Genomic DNA, 18,344 nt, shown 5'->3' on the forward strand with positions numbered 1-18,344 from the left:
ACCTTGTAGTTTTTCTTCTTTTTTTATAGTTCGATTTTAAATTAAAAATGATTTTTAATTTAGTTTCAGCTGGCCTCAAAATTCCATTCAACCGGTGAAATAATCTGAAATAACATATTTTAAGGGAAAATAAGGAATATAATAATTAAAGAATATAATAATTAATTATCGCTCAAATTGAATTGGATTGGGATTGAGATTGGATTGAAATTTAATTTATTATAATACAAAAAAACTGGGGGCGTCGTTTATGGTTCTTGAGAAACGAGGTGAAAATTATAAAAGTAAACACAGATTTACTAGATTTCAACCAATGAAATCATTAGATACTCTAGTGAATTTCCTCACTTTTGTAATTTTTACCTCTCGTTTCAACAACCGTTAGGCCCCCTAATATCAAGTTTGGTAAACTTTGCTCTGATTGGTCAAATTTCAATCCCAATCCGTGTGACGCGAACTTTATTGCTTTACAATGGAGTTTCCAACCCTACAATCAGTATGGTTCGTGTCGTTCGTGATTTGTGTCCGTTTACGGGTCGTGTAAAAGTAGTAAATTGCCGGGATTCGAGTTTTATTTAATGTTTAGTGAAAAGTAAGGATTAATAAGGACTACGGATGTATTGACGTACGTACACGCATTTGTCATACATCTGCTGGACACAGTTGCAGGTACGAGGATATATTTAAACGTCATGTCTCGCCTATCTCACGTCTTCTAGGTTTACACTAACAGGTAAACTGTGTTTTTTTTTCCTCAGAGGAATAGGAGAAATACCTTGCGTATTCCCGGGGGCCGGCCACCCGGGGTATGTGTGGGGCTTGCACCCACTAAAACTCTTCTCTCTTAAACACAGGACAAAGTCTTAAACTAGTAAACTGTTACTGTTCAAACTGTAAACATACTTCTGTCTCTAGTCCGTCTCTCTTTTGGTTATAGTTGAATGTTATCCTAAGCACGATCTTCGTTTCAGTATGGACACCAAGACTCTGCCGAGCCTCTTGAGCTTGAAGGTGGATCCGCCGTCGGAATTGCAAAATCAGAATGTTGACAACGGAGTCGGGGATGGAGAAGGCGGCCCTGTCAAACTACCGGCCGCTTTGGAGCAAGCTCTGGCATTTAAAACGGAGAGAGCTAAAGAAGTGGGCGGTGATCCGAACGACACCGTTGTTTCTGTGAATAAATCACCGAAGGACGACGGCGAGGACGTTCCTCAGATAGAGGATGTCATAATGGGACCGGAACCGACTGCGGAGAAAATGGAATCCAAATCGAGCAAAATAAAAAAGAAGAAGAAGTCAAAGAGGAAGAGGCACAATGCGGAGAAGAAGGATTCCGAACAGAAGAAGGATGGTGTGGAGGAGGCCAAGACTAAGGAAGCTATGCCAGAGATAGAGTATGTACAGGAGATCCCAAGCATAAATGACTTGGAGCCTATGTACCGCCAATTTGTTCGAGTCTTCGAGGCGTTTAAGCTGGTGGAGCCGGAACCGAGTCCGAACGATGCGGCTGATAAGGGCGAGCCTATCGGCCAGTATCCGCCGGTAACAAATATACAAACCGCCGGCACCGGCATTCCGAGTAAGGTGCCGTTGTTGGACGACTTTGACGACGAGGCGAATCAGCAACAGCAGCAACAGGGCACCGGGGAGAACGGGGCGCCGCGTCTGTCCAAGCGTAAACTCAAAAGACTGACGCGGCTGAGCGTGGCGGAATTGAAGCAGCTGGTAGGTCGTCCGGATGTCGTGGAGATGCACGACGTTACCGCGCGAGATCCAAAGCTGCTTGTGCAATTGAAGGCTCACCGAAACACGGTTCCAGTACCGAGGCATTGGTGCTTCAAGCGTAAGTATCTTCAGGGAAAACGCGGTATAGAGAAACCGCCCTTCGATCTACCAGACTTCATAAAGCGCACCGGCATCACGGAAATGAGGGCGAGCTTGCAGGAGCGCGACGACACGCGTACGCTGAAGGCGAAGATGCGGGAGCGAGCGCGGCCCAAACTGGGCAAGATCGACATCGACTATCAGAAGTTGCACGACGCGTTCTTCAAGTGGCAGACGAAACCGCGCATGACGATCCACGGCGATCTCTATTACGAGGGCAAGGAATTCGAGACGCGCCTGAAGGAGAAGAAGCCGGGAGAATTGTCGGACGAACTGCGTACAGCTTTGGGGATGCCTGTGGGACCGAATTGCCAGAAAGTACCGCCACCTTGGCTCATCGCTATGCAGCGTTACGGCCCGCCGCCGAGTTATCCAAATCTCAAAATACCCGGCCTGAACGCACCTATTCCAGAGGGTTGCGCGTTCGGCTATCACGCGGGTGGATGGGGAAAGCCACCGGTAGACGAAACGGGACGGCCGCTGTATGGTGATGTATTCGGCATATCGCGCACTTCCGGCGCGGACGCGATGGACGAGGAAATAGACCGGGGGATGTGGGGCGAGCCCGAGTCGGAGTCGTCAGGCGACGAGGAGGAGGACGAGGACGGTGAGGAGGGCGGCGAAGGTGGCGAGGGCGAAGGAAAGGAAGACGGCGACGCTAGCGGACTGGTCACGCCTGGCGCCGAGGGCCTGATCACGCCGAGCGGCATCACGTCGATCCCGGCGGGCTTGGAGACTCCGGAGACCATCGAGCTGAGGAAGAAGAAGATTGAGAGCGAGATGGAAGGCGGTGACACTCCCGCGCTCTACACGGTGCTGCAGGAGCGACGCACGGAAGGTCTAGGTGCCAGTATGATGGGTAGCACCCACGTGTACGACATGACAGGTGCGGCAGGTGGCCAAGCGCCACCGTCCGTGATTGCCGCGCGTCGCGGTGCCATCAGCGGCAGCGCGAGCGACGCACGAGCGGAGAAGGACGGCGCGGTGGAATTGACCCTGGATCCTAGCGAGTTGGACCTTGACTCCGAGGCAATGGCGACCAGATACGAGGAGACAATGAGGTCCCGACAAGCAAATCAAAGAGAAGATGTATCGGACATGGTGGTAGACCATGTACAACGGCAGAAGGTACATATATATAAATAGATTTCATTCTTAACTAGAATTAAATTATTTTTTTATTACGTCAATCTTGAGTTATATCGTTTCTATTTCTGTTGCAGAGCAAACGCAAACGCCAGCAGATCCAGGATACAAAGACATCTAAGAAGTATAAAGAGTTCAAATTTTAAATGTATTATTTCTCTCCACGTATATGTACTGTATTATAGGAATTAAATTGTTTGACATAGAGAATAAAAAAATTAGGCTTAATATATCATTTTAACAATGAGATGGTTATACCTTTTAAAAATTTTACTTTTTATATTTACCTTTTATATTTCATATTTACACGTGGTATGAGTGATTAATAGAAAAGTCGAATCAACTGTGTATAAAAATGATAAATTAATAATAATAATACGAACACGTGCATATATTTTCCAATAAATATAATTATCTATTTTTATGTAATACAAACACATTACATAAGAGAATGTAGACTTCAGTCGAATATATAAATATCCACACACACAGAGATGTATTTGTTCAATTCTTTAGTTAAAACACATATTTCAATGTAATGACAATAACAAACACATATATAGATAGACAGATGTTTCGAAACAGTTATTAATTAAATGCACTTTTATAATTATATAAAAAAAATCTACACGATATGCTTCTTTTGAGATAGTAGGCCGACTCCAAAACCCACTTTCATAAGCGGACGCGAAAGACATCGCAACAATACAAAGAGACAAGGTAGAGAGATAGTAATAACGAATTTACTGATAGCGCTACCGATGTCGAGCCAACTGCCATACGGCGTGACACAATACATCAAAGGCAGTGATAAACAATCGCCTAAAAAGAGAACAGCTAAAGAGATAGGCTTTTTACACTCTTCCGATTCTAAAGAATAGCTCGCGCATCCCACTAATATCAAAGGAATGCTAAGTTTCAGGAGTATCAAAGATGTCATTAGAAATGGGGAGAAAACGGTGACAAAGTGGCGCGTCCAGGACGGATCGAATGAACTGATGCTCGCCATGTTTCCCGTGCCAAAGAAGCACAATAATACATATAACATCTATAAAAAGATGTTAAGGATATATATAAGTAATAGTTGTCTATTGTATGAAAAGTGTTACAAAATTACTTCGTTAACGCTCTATTTTTCTCTGACTTAATTATGTTTAATTAATCCAAGTGTAAATATCAGTCATTCTTAACAGAAAATCTTATGGCGTTTAAGATTTCTTTTCAAAAGATGATAAAAGGATACAAAAAACGCCGCCTTGATCAAGTCTTCTGTGATCTTTCGTTCTCTTAAGCTCCTTGAGGTAGTTGAAGTAACTTCCAACCAACACACTAGGTTGATTGTAAGAGTCACGAAGAAGAGCGACTCGTAAGATGCCGACAATAACGTAAGAGGGCAGAAAAATCCGAGCATTATGCCCAGTATTCTTTTCTTAGTCTCTATTGGATAATACCAAATGCATAATGGCGTGGTCAGCAAGATAATCCATGACATCCAATGTCGACCATCAATAATCTCTATATATACAAGACTTGTAATGACTAAACGTAGAATTTCCATTATTTTCTGACTTCGTGACAGCTCATGGATAATCACTATCCCTATTGCTACGACACACACGCCAATTATCCTGAAATCGATAAGGAAAATGTTAGGTCATCAAGATAAAAAATCAAAGACGTATAAGAATTAAATTCTTATACAAAATTCCTGTCTTATTCATTATAGCCTTTTTCAATATCACCAATTAGAAAGAGAAAAGGGGAAATTTTTTGTAGGGGAATCTGATTGATATTCCTTTTTTAATTAAAATAATTTTGAGTGTCTGACTTGATCACCATTTGAGAGGTAGACTTACACAATATAAACACGTGGTTCTGGCTCCACGACAGGCAGTAACGGAAACAGGCACAGTGCTAACGACGTCCAAATCACAGAAGCTGGTACATCTTCTGACTTTGCTGCCCGTATCAACATGAGTAATAATATTCCTATGCTGAAAGCAAATCTATATGTTAATCCAACAAATAGTAACACTAGTAGTACCAGCGTGCCTCCAATGTCTATGCATAGATCCGATGTGCTCCTTTCTGAAAATACAGGCATCGATGTCATTATAGTATTAACGGCAAGCCATGCAGATATTATGGCAAAGGACGCATAGTACGGTAATCTCCAGTTGCTGCAATTGGACACTGTAAGCAAAGATTAACGCACGAATGAAATGTCCGTTTTTCAAGTGAAATCAGTGATTTGACATAGAAATTATTGCAAGAGCTACAATATCGTTTGCATTAACTTAATACATTTCATTCAGAAGTGATTACTCACTTATATGTCTAATCAGCGTTATTATCAATAGACTTGCAAATCCGACGTTCATTAATCGCAGTAGAGAAGTTCGCACATATTCACGCTTTACTACTCCACTTATTTTCATGAATAACATTATTATCCAGCCAAGCCACATTATCGATAAACATATTAAAAATCGTGTTCGTTCATATTGCCTGAAATACGACAAAGCTTCCTTGCTGAAACTAATTGCTTCATGACCAACTCGAATTGCTGCCATCACATTTCTTCTACTGAGATGTTGTTCGGCTTTACGAATTTTTTCTTTTATCTGTGTCTCTCGCCAATCGACGTGGTCCATATTTTCACAATTTACCGCACGATTTCCGGTTACTTGATGCGCAAGCTGTTTCACGTTACTGAGTAAAGAACGTGCGAGGTATTCGTGATAATTTATATCAAAATACTGCCACGGTAGTGCACCCTAAAAAAGTATTTCAAGAGTAGATATTTTATACAATATATACATATGTATATTAAATAATATTAAAATTGTTTTAAACTGTGTAGTTCATTCTATTAAAATCTCTTATGTTTTACTTTTAATTATACAAATTTCATACAAATAAAACTTTTTAATTATACAAGTAATTAAACAAATATATAAAATAACAATAAAAATAAACTAAAATGTTCTATATATTTCTTTACATATTGAATATCACATATATTTCTTGCACACGAAATATGTTACATAAACACTTACTTCATTATTTGTAGGGATAGGAATTCCTATTAGAGATGCTATCAAGGGAGTTATACTCGCTTGTTCAACATCTTGACGAAAGCCAGTTGATTTTATTCCTGCTCCCCAAACGATTAAAGGTGTTTCAGTCTCGGTTGGCAAACCGCTTCCATGAGATCCCCAATCGGTCATTCCGTGGTCCGATGTGAATACATAAGCGGTGTCCTTCCCAAAAAAGTGTTCTGTCACGTTCACAGCCTCTTTAATCCTCTGATCGACGTAGTTCATATTTTCCGTATACTCTCTGATCTCAAGATTTTCTTTTTACTAATAAATCTTAATACTTAGAAAACAGCTATACACATAACGATCTAAAACAAATCTCGTATACCTGGAATGTGGTTTTTTAGCATGTCCTAGAGTATCACATCCGAGCAGATGAAAGAACAGGATGATTCCGTTCTGATTTTTCACCGTCTCGGCTACTGAAGATTGCAGCCATTCTAAATAAGCGTCAAACACCCAGGAGTCCAGTCTTGTCGTCTGATTACTGTTTGCATCGAAATCCTGCCACGCAGATGGATAACTCCGTCCATGGACATTTTGTGTGCTACCTATCTTTTCGAAATTTCAAAATAAGCGTGAGAAGCAACGAAAATCAATGCTGCCGCTTCTTTCTGGAATACCTTTTGTAAATATCGGTATTATATCTGGACTGCCCCAAGCCCAAGTTGCACGGCTTTGATTGAAGACAGAATCGAAGTCCACCGGATTCTCCTGCCATCCCTTGAAGATGGCACTAGGATCCTCGTACAAGCCTGCGGCGAGTGCGACGTGCCCTGGCCTTGATTCTGTAGGCACTCTTGTGTGAGATATTCCCCAAACACCCCTATTCTTCATTGCATCCCTAAAAGCAAGGATTTATTTTGTTTAAAAAAATATACAAAATAAGTAAATAAAAATTCAATAAATTACCACAATATTCTTATTAATATCAAGATTAAAATTCGCTAAGCTTTTTATTAAATATAGAATTAACATCAATAAAACTAAACTGATCGATAATGTTATTAATTATGCATCATTGTCCTTGAATAATGAAACCAAATTTTGTAAAATACCTGAGATAAGGTGGTGGGTTTTCTATGAACGTCTGAAACCTCAGGCCGTCTGCCACGAAAAGCAACAGTCTTTTGGCCGGTGGTCCACTGGGCGCCGGTACAACTGGCAGTCCTCTAATAATAGGCGAATGAAAGTTAACGTCCAACACACCCCACAACAGAATTAAATGCATAGTTAACCCCCATAAAACAAATAAATAATTTTTGCCCGCTTCAACCCATTGTTCCTTGCACTTTCCCGGATCGGACGATTCACAATCCGTGGTATCTGATAACCTTTTCCTATTCATAAACATCTTTAATAGTTTTAAAACTTGCAGGATTGAGACGGACGAGCTTCAACACACAACACAGTATGCAATGCCAGTAACACCACGTCAGAAATGTATAAATCGATTTGGAATATCGAATAAAAATATTAGATTTGTATTTCATCGTGCTTTGTACACCTCATGTCTTTATCTTTCCTTTTCTATGTATAAGAGGTGAATTATTGAAACTATGACATATATATGTATATTATACAATACAAAAATCGGACGCTCGTAACTTTACCGTTGATAACTTATCAACTGTTGATATGCATACAAAAATTAAAAATATAGTCGGCCATCGGTAAATTATCGACGTCGCTTTTTAATTTTAATAAAAAATGTATTAAAATATTTAAATATCTACAATTTACAAATATTCCAAGTCTTAATTTTATTTGAATAATTATCACTATTTCGTGTAATAATATACACACATTAATTATGTAAAAATAAATAACGAAATAATGCAATATGGAAAAAGCTAAAGATTATAGTACAAATCTTTCTGTGTAAATTTTATTTATCACCCATATCTACATTTATTTAAAAATTAGCTAGATACATGACAGAATAATGCATTTTTACAGAAGAAATAAGTATCTAAAGCCTTGCTCGGGACTAGCACAAGTTAATTCGCAATCCAAACGTGGATTGCGACGCGCAATGCGGAACAAAATTTTGTTACGTACATTCCCGTGTTGCGAATGTATCTTGTTTTAATCCCAGCACCAGTTTGCAACATCTGTAATATCTTCAAGGTATCTTTAAGTTACATACGTCTCAAAGAGAAGTATAAAACGTCGCTTAGCTCAGCTTATCTCCTTTCAATTCATTGTTATAATACACTATAGCACGCGCTATCAACGACGTGCCGTCCGTGTTTGCTTCCGTTGAGTTTTTGCTATTTTTATTAGGATTTTTTTTCGGGTCGTCTTCCTTATTATTGTTATTATTCACTTGCCACGAAACTGGCTCGGGTAACTTGTGCTTCGTGTGCCTCGCTAACTCGTTGACCGCGCTCAGGAGATAATTGATCTGTGCTTCCTGTTGCAACGTAGTGTTATGCAACATTTGAATGTCGTCCGTGAACTTCTGTAGTTGTGTCTGACGGACCTCCTCTCTCTTCGCCTCTTTCACGACTTGCCTGTTGTACTCCAGTATCACACATGCCCCAGCCACGCTGAAGATAATGAACTCGCTAATCAGACTGGCGCCCAAATCAATCGCCATAGCTTCGTTCAACTTGGCGACCTTCGTAGGCTTACCGAGGTTCATGACATACATCTTCCCTTTTACTTCTGCCCAATGATAAACTGTAAATATGCAAAACAATGACAATCACATGTTACAATTGTACGAATAATAAACTTTGATATATCGCGTGAAAATGATAAAAAGTACACTCACACTGAGCGGGCGGTATGATGAAATAAGTTCTGAAAATAGGATGACTCTTTGCCTGATTGACAATAAACTTGGCTAGAGGTTTACTGATCTGTTTGACAAACAGCACGCCCAATTTGAGGGCTGGAAATACACCGATCGCCATTGTGTCGTCTCATCTGGTCTAATCGTTGCAAAGCATATTTTTCTCCATCAGCAGATACCTGCCAGGTCGAGCGCGAACTCCACCATCGCCGTAGATCTTCGCGAACGATAACAGATCGCTACGAGGAGTATGTATGTACGAAACCGCGAGGATGCAGGTGGATCAGCCAATGGCGGTGAGAGACAGAGAAAGCAACGTCGCTCACGTCGCTGTCGAGCGGCCGGAAATTAACTGATTCATGAAAATTTGCCCAAATCGAGATCTCATACGCGGTGTTTCGCGCCGAAAGAAATAAGGAAACATGAGAATCAATCAAACAAAGAAATATCTTTTCTTTTTTTCTCTTCAAAGTGCAAAAAGTTTAGCTGAAAAGAACAGGAGCATTGAGAATTGAGAATTGGGAATTGAGAATTGGGAATTGAGAATTGAGAATTGAGAATTGGGAATTGGAAATTGGGAATTGGGAATTGAGAATTGGGAATTGAGAATTGGGAATTGGGAATTGGGAATTAAGAATTGGGAATTGGGAATTGAGAATTGGGAATTGAGAATTGGGAATTGGGAATTGGGAATTGGGAATTGGGAATTAAGAATTGGGAATTGGGAATTGGGAATCGGGAATGAATTGGGAATTGGGACAGAGACTTGGGAATTGGGAATCGGGAATTGGGAATTGGGAATTGGGAATTGGGAATTGGGAATTGAGAATTGAGAATTGGGAATTGGGAATTGGGAATTGGGAATTGGGAATTAAGAATTGGGAATTGGGAATTGGGAATTGAGAATTGTCTGTCCTTCTCTTCTCGCTCGAAGCTTGCCGAGCGCGGCCGCCGCGGCCAGAATATCCCCTCCAGCTGGCTAGTTCGGACACGAACCATTAGCACGGATGCAAACCATGTGCGGTTACCGAGCGAAACGACGTAGTTGAGTTGCACTTTACGTATGCGCAAACTCTGCTCTAAGAGAAAGGCTGCAACGTGATTGGCTATCGCACAGTTTTTAGCCAATAAGCTTGCAGCTTTTCTGTTAGAGCAGAGTTTACGCATACGTTTGTCGATAGAGAATCCGTGCCCCGAGTTTACATCGATCACGCGTATTAAATAGTAAAAAACTAATAAATTAGTTTGATTATTGGCTGACCAGTTGAAATATACTATTTGATACGCGTATCAAGAGATCGATGTAAACTAGGCCTCTGAGTATATTATTTTTTTTTACTCCACATTAGAAGAAAAAAGAATAAATAACTCTTATTATAATAACAATACGCACAGATGTGATTAAAGTACGAGGTGCAGAAAGTAATAATTAAATTAAAGAATTGGAGAGAAAATAATTAAATCAGAAAGAAAGAATAACGCACATCTCTCTTTTAAGAGTAAGGAAAAAGCGAAGGAAATTTCTTTTCCTCCCTCTCCACGCTAACGTGACGTAAACTTATAAATCGAACTGCGGAACGCAGCCTTGGAATACGAGACGGACACGCGTCTCTTGCTCCAATATATATTCACAGAGAGGAGTAACATATATAGGGGCAACCAACCAGCCCGCGGGGGCTGGAAAACACCGCGTGGACGGTGGGGTCACCCGGGGGTCATCGGGATCCGATTGTCCCGAAAGGGGGATCGATATTTCGCCGTTTATTTCGACGCCGTCAGCCGTTGCTACGTTTTTCCCCTCTCGCCCTCTCTCGATTCCCCCTCTCCCCCTCTCTCTTGTCTCGTTCTCCACCTCCACTATCGATGATACGACTCGTTTCTCGTTTCGAGCGCGCGGCGAGAATAAACGACTGGAAAAAGACGGGTCTGCGACGATCTGCGAATATCGCGCGTCCTAAGACCGAGCGGGACTCGGTCGACGGATTTAACCCCACGACCCCCACGTCATAATGACGTGCCGCGTGTTCGCGCCGTGCGAGCTCGAGGTGCGACTCTCCAACACTTCGGGGATAACCGAATAAGATCATCTGCTTTCCGGAGTTCCCTCGTTTTCCCGGCGTTTTCTTCCCGGTGTAATCGAGCGAATATAAGCTTGATAACAGATCGACTGGATAAGGCCAGGGAAAGCCCGTTCATCCTTCATCCGCGCGCGAATAAGCACAGATAAAATATCACGTTTGCACGTGAAAAGATATTAACGTAACGATAAAAAAAAAAAAATTAACATCCAAGGGGCATTTCTTGACAGATCAAGCAAAGTGATGTGCTCGTCTTTTTCGTCAGATCGATTTTTCCTTCCGTTATCTCGTTAGACGAGAATTTACTTCGGACAGTGACGAAACGCAACGCGCTACGAGAGAGATATATACGATCGCACGTAGCGTTCCCTGGGTGACGCGATTCCAATTCCTCGTTCCTTTAGACGAAAAACTCATTCGGGTTCATTAGTTTTTTTTTCCTCGCCACTTAACCTCCACCTCGCGTTTGCGTGGAATTATAATTTGAACTTGTTTGAATGATAGAGAACGAGGTTATTGTACAATAGAGCCACGTCACGAATTGATTATTTTTCCACCAAGTGTCTGTATGTACGTTTGCAGCGCAGTGACTTTTAATACTTTTACAGTTCTGACGCGCCGCTGTCAGTGCCAATGATACGTCACATTGAGGGTTGAGCCTGGGTTGAGCGCGGTCTGTATGTACGGATAGAAGTATATAGCCCCACAATGTGGTCCTTCTTCTCGAGAGATCCCGCCAAGGATTTCCCGTACGACATCGGGGAGCCTATCCCAGGTTTGGAGACCAAGAGTATTTGGACAATACACAGGGCTAAGAGAAAGGTAATTCGATTAGCTGCAGGAATAGCAGCACCAAAGTACACCGTATTTTATTTATTTCACTAATTTATTACAACCAATTGATCAGCGGTGGCAAAAGTTCTTCTATCTTTCCAACTTATTGGTGAAAAAAAATATTATTTTTATCCTTGCAAGATCTTCCGCAGGGCACCACGACGGGCGAGGATGTTTCGGTTTTCGTCTTTGACGTTAAAAACGGAGGAGAGAAGCAGCTGGACATTGCCCGCGCGGCTGTGAAAAGACTCAAGACGCTTAGACATCCGAGTATACTTGCGTATCTTGACAGTCTCGAGGTATGAGTTGTATTGACTTGCAGTGGCGGTGCAATGGCTCTTTGCATAAAGACGTAATCTGTGTTTCGTTACTCCAGACTGACAAAATGGTTTACTTAGCCACAGAGCGCGTGGAGCCGTTGTATAATCACTTAATTGAAATGCAAAAATGCAATTCCGAGAATGAGTCTAAGAAGGAATTGTACTTCTCCTGGGGCATATTTCAAATTACGGTATGTATAAATGAAACATCGTACGTCAACATAAGAGATTTTTAAGCAACAGAAAGAGAGAGAGAGAGAGATCTGTAATACGTGTTCAATTTGATGGCAGAGGGCACTTAACTTCTTAAATAACGACGGGAATTTACGGCATAATAATGTCAATCTGTGGACAGTGTTCGTTAACGAAGAGAGCGGCGAATGGAAACTCGGTGGAGTTGAATACATGACAGCTGTGGATGCATCGTACAATTTTTTGCCTTCTACTTTCCAAGTGTATCAACCGCCAGAGGCTAAGGAATGGGCAAAACCCGCGACTAAATGGTAAATGATATTAGTATATTAATTTTATTCAAACTTAGCAATATAATCGTAGACGTAACAGATGCAATAGAGACGATACCATATAGCGGGAGGAGTTTACAAATATTTGGATTTAATATTAGCAATATATGAAACTGATAAATGATTAAAAAATAGCTCCGTTGACATGTGGGGACTTGGCTGTCTGATTTGGGAAACGTACAATGGCATATTTAATAATACTTCGCAACTTAAGGTCACAGGTCAAGTAAGTTTTCTGCTTGTTTTATGCTGTCTTTCTGTCAAATCGTAATTTCGTAATGCACATAAACACCCTTTATTTTTGAAGATTCCGAAGCAAATAATAACAGTGTATCGAGAGCTAGTAGGGACTAATCCAGAAGGAAGACCAAATCCCGCGGACGTGATAGCGCGTTGTCGCAGTAACGGCGGCTTTTTTAAGAACAATCTTGTTGACGCTCTTTTGTTCCTGGAGGAGATCCAGATGAAGGAAAGGGGCGAGAAAGGACGATTCTTCTCGCAATTAGCGGCACAATTGGATTCGTTTCCCGAAGGTGTCGGCAGGTACAAGATCTTGCCGCAATTATTAGCCGCTTTCGAATTCGGAGACGCCGGAAGCGCTGTGTTACCACCGTTATTGCAGCTGGGTTCTCAGTTACCTGACGCTGAGTATCAGCGTCGCGTGGTGCCCTGTGTTGTTAAGTTATTCGCATCGAACGACAGAGCGACGAGATTACGATTGCTGCAACAATTGGACCGATTCGTCGATCACTTGCAATCGGCCACCGTTAACGAAGCTATTTTTCCCCAGGTAAAGCTTTATTGGATGCTATTAGACTTTATCAATTGTTTATATTATAATGAAAATAGTATGGCAATTTCATATCTCTAACGATTTTATAAAGTTTTTAGTAAATATATTTAATTTTGAATTTTTGTTGCATTTATAAATCAATAATTTTTTACAATAATACAAATTAATTACTTTCACCATAATATCTCTCTATAATAATAATATAATGTTATTTTAATATATGTTAAATATATATTCTTTGCAGGTAGCAAGGGGCTTCCTCGACACAAACCCGGCAATCAGGGAAGAAACGATAAGATCGGTCGTACATTTAGCACCAAAGTTAGATTATAATAATCTTAATGTCGAGACTTTAAGATACTTTGCAAAACTTCAGTCGAAAGACGAGCAAGGCGGTATTCGCACAAATACCACAGTTTGCCTTGGAAAAATTGCTCAACATCTTCATCCTCAGATAAGGCAGAAGGTTAGCCTTTTCTGCTTAACCAACTTAATATTTTTTAAATATATATCTACTTCCATATTTCTTTTTTTAGATTACTCTTCTTTTAGAGTCTTCTTATTGATCAGGGGGGATAGACCTTTTATATATTTTTTAAATGTCACACTATTTTAGTCCCATATTCATATAAAGAACAATAAAACAATTTAAAATTAATAAAATAATATAATTTATATAATACATTCATGAAATATTATTGAATCAATTAATAAATGTAATTTTAGGTATTGATTGGCGCGTTTATCCGTGGAACTCGCGATTCTTTTCCGCCAGCCAGAATTGCGAGTATACTGGCTCTGGCCGCAACGCAGCAATATTTCCTGCTACAGGAGGTCGCAAATCGCATTTTACCGGCTCTATGTCCACTTACCACGGACGTGGACAAAGGTGTACGAGACAATGCATTCCGTATCATCCGAGGTTTTTTATCAAAGCTTGAGACGGTCTCTGAAGATCCCGGTCTTCGCGAATCAATGGGTGAGCACTGCATATAGCACTAGTATTTCATAATTAGATATTTTACAGCTATTCTTTGAGGAAACTTCGATAGAAGATACTGAAATCTAATGTCACTAAAATGTTTGTAGAGGCGGATGTGAATACTGCAACACCCAGTCTCAGCAATGCCGCGGCGACATGGGCCGGATGGGCCGTTACAGCAGTTACGGCGAAATTCTATCGCAGCCAGTCAGATACGCCAAAATCATCAAATGCTCATAGCACATCTAGGATCTTGTTAAATAAACCCGCTTCCTTAGGTTAGTATAAATTCTCTTTACCAGCACTTTCATGTCTATGGACATTTTTTCACTCCGAAGTAATTTATTTAGTAGCATATAGATATATTAGTGATAGTTTCTTTAATTGTTTTAGAACAAGCCAGCAGCTCCCAGAGCAGCGCTAGCACTACTGCCACGACGAGCAGCGCGACAAGCATGACTTCCCTCGATCCCGATCACGAGCACGATACGCAAAACACTCAAAATACAAATTCCGATTGCGATTGGGATTGCTGGGACGCCGATAATTGGGGGGACATGGAGCAGCAATCCACCACTACACCATCGATGCCATTGAATCCAGCCAGTAGTATATCACCGTCCGGCCATTCCCCTAAGGCTAATGAACAGTGGACCAGCCTTGAGGAAGAACCGGTTTGTCACTTGGCGTTTTATTATATTTGTCTGTTAAGTCAAGGTTCTTCTCGGATATCCTATCTAACCTGATATGTTAATGCGAGTGATATGAAGGGTACGAGCGTACGGCCGCAAGTTCTAAATCTATAACAGCGGAATTTTTCGGCCAATCTCGAGTTCTTTTTTATCTAATAAAAATATTTCAATATATCAATAGCATTTAAATTAAGGCATTAAAGGAAATGAAAGAGCGAGTCAAAAATATATAATTTTGTTATATGATGCTTAGATTAAATGTTCAATATTAAATATTACATAATAGTAAAAATGACGTTGCCATACAAATTTTTGTCATACGAATTTTGGAACAACCTATATATGTACACATATGGATACGCGAATAGATAACGAGATAATTCAGTTGTCCGGATGGTCATATATTTTGATATCGTTATCAGCAACGTATAGAACATTTGTGGTGTTTTACAGGAAGAAGAAACAACCCAAGGTGTTCAAGACAAAAACGATTCTTCCGAAGTAGGATGGGAAGATTCGGAGTTTCAGTCTCTCGAAGATGTTCCCTTAGAGCCCTTAGAGCAACCAAGTATATCTGACTTGATTTCTAAGCACATACATGTACATACAAATTTCATTTCATTAGTCATTACAAAAAAAATTCCTTTTTTCTGCGTAGGCGTTCCTAGTGGAAACAATAAATACGAAGAAGCAAGAAGGAAGAGAGAAGAGCGCAAGTTGGCCAGACAAAGGCAGATGGAGGCGAAACGAGCGGTGAAATTACGAGCCAGTCCAGCTGCGAAGAAGATTTAAGCGAATCAAGTAAATGCTCCGTATGTTAATCATTCTATTGTACATTAAGCAAATTAAATATTACAAGTAATATGATGAAAGTATTTTCTGTAAATCTTATCTAATGTAAGAAAGAAGCTAATCCAAAAACGTTTTCTACAACATTATTTATTAACATTATATGCATGAAAAAATATACATATGTTAAGTAAAAGTTAAATTATTTTATTTAACAATTATTATTTTTTTACAACCTATACAGTCTATAATATAATGCGACAGTATATTTTATACGCATGTAGGACCCATTTTTTCGAAAAATTGGTACACGCGCGCGCGCGCACGTACACATTAGTTATGTGATACTTATGTTAATAGATAAAAAAGATATATAAAATAATTTCTTTTAATTTACGCAAGTGTTAGTACGTAATAAATTTTCTCTCTTATAAATAAAAAAAAGCATATTGATTTCTTCTTAAATTCTTTCGTAAAATAATGAGATTTTCTTCATAGAGAGAACATACGAACGTTTCCAACATTTTGTTTAATAAAAGACCATTTGTGTCCAATTTATATCCAAATGTTCTTTTAAATTTTAATATAACTAGGGATGTAATGTTATATTTCAGTTCATATGTACGCTGTACCATGAATAAGTACCCGATTGCCATTACCGATAGATAAGATCATCGGTAGATAAGCCAATTACTATAAATGAGACTGTTCAGTGGCATTTTCACTGTGGAAGCGCATATTGAGATAATTGGCATTGTTAGTTTCCCGCTTGAAGCCTATGTTCTCGTAGAATGGCACCAGACGATCTACGCAATCCAAAGATAATTTGTAACAGTGGCAGTAGCGCGCTAATTGCACTACAATCGTCACCACTAATTTTCCCAATGATTTGCCTCTGTAATTGTTGTTAACCACTACGTCTTCCAGGCGTCCTCGCTACAAAAGATACATGCATATGGGATATCATCTCTATATGTTGAAGAGAACACGCATGAGAATTACATACCAAACTGCAATTATGAATAAACTTCTGCTCCACAACTAATGACGCGCATGCTATCACTTTCCCAGAATTTACATCCTCAATGACGACGACGTAGTAACCGCCGGCAGTCTTCATGCTATAGAATCTATCTGAATATAGGATAAAGAATAATTAGTTTAATTTCGTTATTCGGTAGAATTTAATCTCTGATCTTAAAACTTACTTAAGAATTGTTCCTTGGTGACATTTCCAACATCTGTCAATTGTGACAGGAGGACTAAGAAACCTACAAAATTTCATGAATAATTGAATTATTCGCAAAGAAGAGTTGAATATCATATTAATCTACATATTATTAATTACATTAATATTAACATATACAAAAATATATTTACAAGAGTTTGAGTGATACATATGTGATTAAAAAAAAGATTATAGCAAATTATTTTTACTCTGTCTCCCTCTGTAATGATGACATATGAGTCGTATGACATTTGATTACCTCTGTCATAATCCGTACTTCTTAGCGGTCTTATGAGTAACCCAGCAACATGCGATATCGGCAATCTGTCCAATATAGCGGGATTGAAGAGATTAATTTCGTCCTCTTCGACGGACTTTTCCTGTGCAATGAAACCAGAGGAAGCGACATATTACATTTCTTTTTCTTTTTTCGTGACATTACGTGGCTTTATATTTTTTTCGTAAATTGACAGCACGACGTCGCTTCCGTTATCAGCTCTTTCTCAGCAACGTTAACGTGGCTAAATTTTTTTTTCTTTATAATATATTTCCAAATATGCTTTTTTAATTGTTAAGAAACGATGGAAATTAGCAGTTTGCCTATTACGCGCGAGACCTCAGTTCCGCGAGAGAAAAACGCTAACGTATGGATGCTGTATGTACCTGCTGCGTTTTGCTCATGTTTGTCGACACACTCCGTCGCGGCCCGCACGTTCACCTATCAACCTCTCGCCGTGCAAACGCCGATCGCACCTGACACAACGCAACCCGTTCATGACCATCATGACTGACGTGCCGAAACGCTCGCAGCGCGCACAGCGGAGTTAGTACGTACTAATTTCCCATCACGTCGAGAACGTAATGAAATGTAGATGTAATTCGCATGATTTTTAGGGCCATTCCCACCCTTCTTACCTGTTAAGTAGCGAATGACAAGAAGAACCACCCGTCATGGTCACCTGCAACTAACGTCGGTAGCTACTGGGGTGAATCCTAGAAAGGAACTCGCCTTCTCTCTCTCTCTCTCTCTCTCTCTCTCTCTAATGGAAGGTTCGTCGTTATCGATCAATCACAAGAGCTCCAACCACAGAAGAAGAAGAAAAGAAAGAAGAAAACCAAGACGAAGAAGAAGAAAGGAGAAGTAACGGAAACTCAAAAGAAGAAAACCTGTTT

General features: G+C 40.1%; 5 protein-coding genes across 14 annotated transcripts; 2 read left to right on the top strand and 3 right to left on the bottom strand.

Moving 5' to 3' along the window:
• The first annotated feature begins 489 nt into the window (after window positions 1-489).
• Window positions 490-3,258, top strand: Sf3b2 (splicing factor 3B subunit 2). 4 transcript variants are annotated; one of them, XM_071779245.1, is made up of 4 exons: window positions 490-669; window positions 759-893; window positions 972-3,012; window positions 3,108-3,258. In XM_071779245.1, exons 3-4 carry the CDS (start codon window positions 973-975, stop codon window positions 3,174-3,176), a joined length of 2,109 nt encoding a protein of 702 aa, XP_071635346.1. In that variant the 5' UTR covers window positions 490-669; window positions 759-893; window position 972; the 3' UTR covers window positions 3,177-3,258. The 4 variants fall into 4 exon arrangements, with proteins under 4 accessions (XP_071635346.1, XP_071635347.1, XP_071635344.1 ...); XM_071779246.1 differs by having other exon boundaries at window positions 759-806; XM_071779243.1 differs by lacking the exon at window positions 759-893 and having other exon boundaries at window positions 490-733.
• A 164-nt stretch (window positions 3,259-3,422) lies between these two features.
• Window positions 3,423-7,664, bottom strand: LOC139813641 (GPI ethanolamine phosphate transferase 1). The gene is made up of 8 exons (XM_071779241.1): window positions 7,190-7,664; window positions 6,755-6,975; window positions 6,460-6,682; window positions 6,090-6,372; window positions 5,360-5,807; window positions 4,887-5,223; window positions 4,274-4,658; window positions 3,423-4,078 (listed from the first exon to the last, which is right to left on the bottom strand). The coding sequence occupies exons 1-8, from the start codon at window positions 7,483-7,485 to the stop codon at window positions 3,656-3,658; spliced, it is 2,616 nt and encodes an 871-aa protein (XP_071635342.1). The 5' UTR covers window positions 7,486-7,664; the 3' UTR covers window positions 3,423-3,655.
• A 327-nt stretch (window positions 7,665-7,991) lies between these two features.
• Window positions 7,992-9,236, bottom strand: LOC139813827 (putative OPA3-like protein CG13603). The gene is made up of 2 exons (XM_071779604.1): window positions 8,911-9,236; window positions 7,992-8,816 (listed from the first exon to the last, which is right to left on the bottom strand). Exons 1-2 carry the CDS (start codon window positions 9,050-9,052, stop codon window positions 8,308-8,310), a joined length of 651 nt encoding a protein of 216 aa, XP_071635705.1. The 5' UTR covers window positions 9,053-9,236; the 3' UTR covers window positions 7,992-8,307.
• Window positions 9,237-10,750: 1,514 nt separating this feature from the next.
• Yata (N-terminal kinase-like protein yata) lies at window positions 10,751-16,988 on the top strand. Of its 7 annotated transcripts, none has more exons than XM_071779598.1 (12): window positions 10,751-10,976; window positions 11,618-11,831; window positions 11,996-12,142; window positions 12,220-12,354; window positions 12,455-12,666; window positions 12,823-12,913; window positions 12,995-13,477; window positions 13,725-13,946; window positions 14,207-14,459; window positions 14,570-14,740; window positions 14,856-15,136; window positions 15,608-16,029. In XM_071779598.1, the coding sequence occupies exons 2-12, from the start codon at window positions 11,718-11,720 to the stop codon at window positions 15,944-15,946; spliced, it is 2,448 nt and encodes an 815-aa protein (XP_071635699.1). In that variant the 5' UTR covers window positions 10,751-10,976; window positions 11,618-11,717; the 3' UTR covers window positions 15,947-16,029. The 7 variants fall into 7 exon arrangements, with proteins under 7 accessions (XP_071635699.1, XP_071635700.1, XP_071635701.1 ...); XM_071779599.1 differs by lacking the exon at window positions 10,751-10,976 and adding an exon at window positions 16,558-16,988 and having other exon boundaries at window positions 10,984-11,831; window positions 15,608-15,955; XM_071779600.1 differs by lacking the exon at window positions 10,751-10,976 and adding an exon at window positions 10,984-11,521.
• On the bottom strand, window positions 16,135-18,035 carry Gnpnat (glucosamine 6-phosphate N-acetyltransferase). Its single transcript, XM_071779605.1, has 5 exons — window positions 17,835-18,035; window positions 17,431-17,551; window positions 17,152-17,214; window positions 16,950-17,077; window positions 16,135-16,879 (listed from the first exon to the last, which is right to left on the bottom strand). Exons 1-5 carry the CDS (start codon window positions 17,850-17,852, stop codon window positions 16,637-16,639), a joined length of 573 nt encoding a protein of 190 aa, XP_071635706.1. The 5' UTR covers window positions 17,853-18,035; the 3' UTR covers window positions 16,135-16,636.
• Window positions 18,036-18,344: the final 309 nt, after the last annotated feature.

This window comes from Temnothorax longispinosus, chromosome 5, assembly GCF_030848805.1.
Source record: "Temnothorax longispinosus isolate EJ_2023e chromosome 5, Tlon_JGU_v1, whole genome shotgun sequence".
Classification (NCBI taxonomy): domain Eukaryota; kingdom Metazoa; phylum Arthropoda; class Insecta; order Hymenoptera; family Formicidae; genus Temnothorax; species Temnothorax longispinosus.

What these genes read in the sequence shown, in the direction of transcription:
- Sf3b2 (XM_071779243.1), top strand. Translation starts at nt 973, where the DNA reads ATGGACACCAAGACTCTGCCGAGCCTCTTGAGCTTGAAGGTGGATCCG. An exon ending in ACCATGTACAACGGCAGAAG is followed by an intron (nt 3,013 to 3,107) that starts GTACATATATAT and finishes TTTCTGTTGCAG; the next exon opens with AGCAAACGCAAACGCCAGCA.
- LOC139813641 (XM_071779241.1), bottom strand. Translation starts at nt 7,485, where the DNA reads ATGTTTATGAATAGGAAAAGGTTATCAGATACCACGGATTGTGAATCG. An exon ending in GCTAAAAAACCACATTCCAG is followed by an intron (nt 6,373 to 6,459) that starts GTATACGAGATT and finishes TCTTGAGATCAG; the next exon opens with AGAGTATACGGAAAATATGA. An exon ending in GAACCACGTGTTTATATTGT is followed by an intron (nt 4,659 to 4,886) that starts GTAAGTCTACCT and finishes TATCGATTTCAG; the next exon opens with GATAATTGGCGTGTGTGTCG.
- LOC139813827 (XM_071779604.1), bottom strand. Translation starts at nt 9,052, where the DNA reads ATGGCGATCGGTGTATTTCCAGCCCTCAAATTGGGCGTGCTGTTTGTC. An exon ending in CATCATACCGCCCGCTCAGT is followed by an intron (nt 8,817 to 8,910) that starts GTGAGTGTACTT and finishes GCATATTTACAG; the next exon opens with TTTATCATTGGGCAGAAGTA.
- Yata (XM_071779598.1), top strand. Translation starts at nt 11,718, where the DNA reads ATGTGGTCCTTCTTCTCGAGAGATCCCGCCAAGGATTTCCCGTACGAC. An exon ending in CGTATCTTGACAGTCTCGAG is followed by an intron (nt 12,143 to 12,219) that starts GTATGAGTTGTA and finishes TCGTTACTCCAG; the next exon opens with ACTGACAAAATGGTTTACTT. An exon ending in GGGGCATATTTCAAATTACG is followed by an intron (nt 12,355 to 12,454) that starts GTATGTATAAAT and finishes ATTTGATGGCAG; the next exon opens with AGGGCACTTAACTTCTTAAA.
- Gnpnat (XM_071779605.1), bottom strand. An exon ending in AAGTACGGATTATGACAGAG is followed by an intron (nt 17,215 to 17,430) that starts GTAATCAAATGT and finishes GAAATTTTGTAG; the next exon opens with GTTTCTTAGTCCTCCTGTCA. An exon ending in TTATTCATAATTGCAGTTTG is followed by an intron (nt 16,880 to 16,949) that starts GTATGTAATTCT and finishes TATCTTTTGTAG; the next exon opens with CGAGGACGCCTGGAAGACGT.